We start from the raw sequence: 3,317 nt of genomic DNA on the forward strand, positions 1-3,317 counted from the left end.
AGCATGGTGGGGGGGGGGGGATTAATGGGGGGGAATGAGGACACACTTGTAATTCCTTAACTAATAAAGAATTTAAAGATTAAAAAATAAAAAATGAATAAAAAATAAAGAATTGGAAAAAAAAATCAGTATTTATTGGGTGCCTACCACACACAGGGCGGTTTTCTGAGCACTGGTATGGAGAGGAGTGAGAATTAACCAAAGTGGGCATAGATAAACATGCTATCGGATGGCAGAGGAAGAGACATGGCAGGACCTGGAGGTCAGGGAGGTCTTCTTATAGGGGGTGAGAGTATACTAGTTGTGGTATTGGAGATGATAAAGAGCGAATGCCTTGTCCTCACTCTAGGACAGATGCTTTAAGTGAGTAACCAGTTCGTCTTATTATCTCACTTGATTCTTACATCTCTCTTACAAGGAAGGGACTGTGGTGTTGTGGAAATATGCACCTAGGGTCAAAAGACTTGGGATCTGGTCCTTGGACCTTCAGAGCTATCTCTTCACAATCATCGTCACGGCCGATGCCTCGCCCAGAACTTGTCCACATGAAGCAGCCGTCCTGGAAGCAGCTGCGCAGGTTGGTGGCCCTCAGAGAAGGGCCGTCTGAGGAAAGCCGCCTCTCTCGTGGGCATGAAGCTGCTCTCGTGGGGAAATGTGCGCAGCCTGCACTAGGCACCTGTTAAGTCTTGGCTGCATTGTGCCTTCTTCAATGATAGAGAAGGCTAGTTTCAGTCAGGTACCAGCATCCTGTGGTTGTTTGGATAGAGCAATACTAATGACAGCTGGTAAAAGCTGTCAGATAACGACGAAGGTTCACTTTTAGGTAGCCACACAATAAAAATCAAGCATGCAACCCAGGCATGTGCCCTTGCCTAACATATAAAATCCTCTGACATATAAAATCCTCTACTACGGTAATTTATCCCGTTCTCAAAAGGAAGAAACTGAGGCACCAAGCACCATACGTGCTTTGTAGATGTTTATGCATATTCACACGATCAGGGAACCAACCAGAGGTTTAGAATTTTCAATCTGGACTTTAACAAATAGAATGAGCAATCATTCTTCCAAATGATTGATACCAAAGTAATAATAATAATAACAACAACAGCAGTAGCAGCAGACAAAAATGACACCACTGAACTCAAAAGAACTTAGAGGGGTGTTCCTAGCAGTAGGATGTGTGTAGCACTCCCATCTACACTCCCTGTCCTGGCCTCTGGTAGGTACCTGTGAAGGCCAGGATGGAGGCACAGTTTGAGCCACAGGATAGAACAAAGAGAACTACCCATTAGGGAGTGACTGGTGACCTGGTCCCAGGGACAGATGGTGGTCTGCCCTGGCCAGACTTTCAAGGACAGCTATAACACCAAAGCCTCGGGATTTCAGAATTAGGGACGCTTGTTTTCAGGGTCTTTTAAGACATACACTACTTTCTATGAAACTCTGCATGCCTCAGTTTCAACATGAAATTTTGATTTCGTTTGGTTGGCTGGTTTTCTGTGTAATTTGGCAGCCAGCCTACTTGTACAGAAGTACAGAAATGAAACTTTCTTTTCCAAGTAGGAAAAAAACTGTTTTAAAGCGACTGTTTTCAACTACCGGGTTAGTTTTTTCCTTTTATGTATGAAATGAACACGTGTCATATAATCTTTGGTGGTTCCCAACCCTGCCTGCACTTAGAATCACTTGGGGAGCTTAAAATGCCTGAATTCCATCAGATTCAGATTAATCGGATCTCAAGTATTGGAATTAAAACAGAACAAAACATTTTTTTAAAAATTCAAAATAAAACAAACACCAAAGAAGCCTACAAATGGATCCTTTTAGAGCCAAGGTTGAGAATTACTAATTTGGTTGAAGCACAGGAAATGATCCATACAAAAATGTCAATATTATATGGTTTAAATTAACAAAAAGATAAAGAAAAAATAAATACATCTGAAAAAAATCATGTGTGTAGAGACAGATGCCTGTGAGACTTTCTGTATTTACTTCTACCTAAATGTGTAAATATACAGATATACATATATGCACTTCTCAATCGTGCACTTTGTTTAATGGGAGTAGTCACCAAAAGATAAGCATAAAACACATGTAATTCAGAACTGCTGGGCAGCCAAAGGCCATGAAGAAAGAATGGAAAATCAAATTATGCCGCGTGACTTACCTGATCCCCATACGCATGACGACCTATGATGATGGGTTTCACCCATCCGCTCACAAGCCGGGGGATGTTTTTGCAGATAATAGCTTCCCTGAAGACAGTACCACCCAGAATATTTCGGATGGTGCCATTGGGCGACTTCCACATCTGTTTCAACTTGAACTCCTCAACCCTCTTCTCATCGGGGGTGATGGTGGCACACTTGACGCCAACTTTGTACTTCTTTATAGCTTCTGCGGCATCCTTGGTGACCTGGTCATTGGTGGCATCACGGTTCTCGATGCCTAAATCATAGCTGGGAGGAAAAAACCCAGACAGAGCGGTGGGTGACGGAGGGTGCTACCATTCTGTCTGTCTGTCTGTGCGTGGTGCTGGCACGCGGAGCTTGCCCTGCCGAAAGTGAAGGCTCTCCGTATGCCCACATCTGCCACGTTTCGGCATTAATGTACCCGAGACACAGGAGACGGTGCCAACTAGAAGCAGCCCTGAGAGGCTCGCCGGCTGGGCCCTGGCTCCGTGCTGCAGTGGGAGGCTGTCTGGAAGGACACTGAATGGAAACCATTGTGCTTTGCACCTTTGCCAGCTTTCACCATATAGAGGCAATAACAGCGCTGGAACAACCCTTTGGCAGACTTCCATATAATTAACATAAAAATGCCACACTAAAAGCACCACCTTAGCAAATGTTTCCTTAGTAAATGCTGTGCTCTAAAAATAAAGGGGTCAGAGTTGGTTAAAATTTTTGTTTCTTATATTTGATATTCAAGTAGTGGGATTTATAAATGTGACATTTAGTGACAAAAAAAACTAATGAATCCTTCATTAATGCCAGGTAGTTATATGATGAACCTTGCCCTAATTCTTGGGTACGTTTTTCTGTTCTGGACACAAGCCTGCAGTTTATTGGATAAGTAATGGAATCAAGCAATGGTTTTATATACCCCAGAGAGCTAGAGCTTGGTACACCAACACCCAGACTGCCAGTGACTCAGAGCTGAAGAGGATGTTGGTTGTTCACAGAGCACAGACAATGATTGTAAGGTTTTATCTAAAGTATGGACTAGTTTGTCCAAAACAGGAAAAACAAAACAGTAATGTGACTATTCTGTTCTCCAAGGTTTTAAAGTTTTTCAGCTTTCATAACTTGCTG

At 43.0% G+C, this 3,317-nt stretch overlaps 1 protein-coding gene across 2 annotated transcripts in view; it reads right to left on the reverse strand.

The window, feature by feature from the left end:
- The window catches only part of IDH1 (isocitrate dehydrogenase 1 (NADP+)), a 22,203-nt gene that overhangs the window by 10,951 nt on the left and 7,935 nt on the right, over nt 1-3,317 (reverse strand). For both annotated transcript variants that reach the window (XM_006759438.2, XM_006759439.2), the window contains exon 4: nt 2,171-2,462. In XM_006759438.2, coding sequence (XP_006759501.1) covers nt 2,171-2,462 — 292 coding nt within the window. The remainder of the gene's footprint in view (nt 1-2,170; nt 2,463-3,317) is intronic.

The sequence above is a fragment of the Myotis davidii genome, unplaced genomic scaffold (genome assembly GCF_000327345.1).
Source record: "Myotis davidii unplaced genomic scaffold, ASM32734v1 scaffold394, whole genome shotgun sequence".
NCBI classification, from domain to species: Eukaryota; Metazoa; Chordata; class Mammalia; order Chiroptera; family Vespertilionidae; genus Myotis; species Myotis davidii.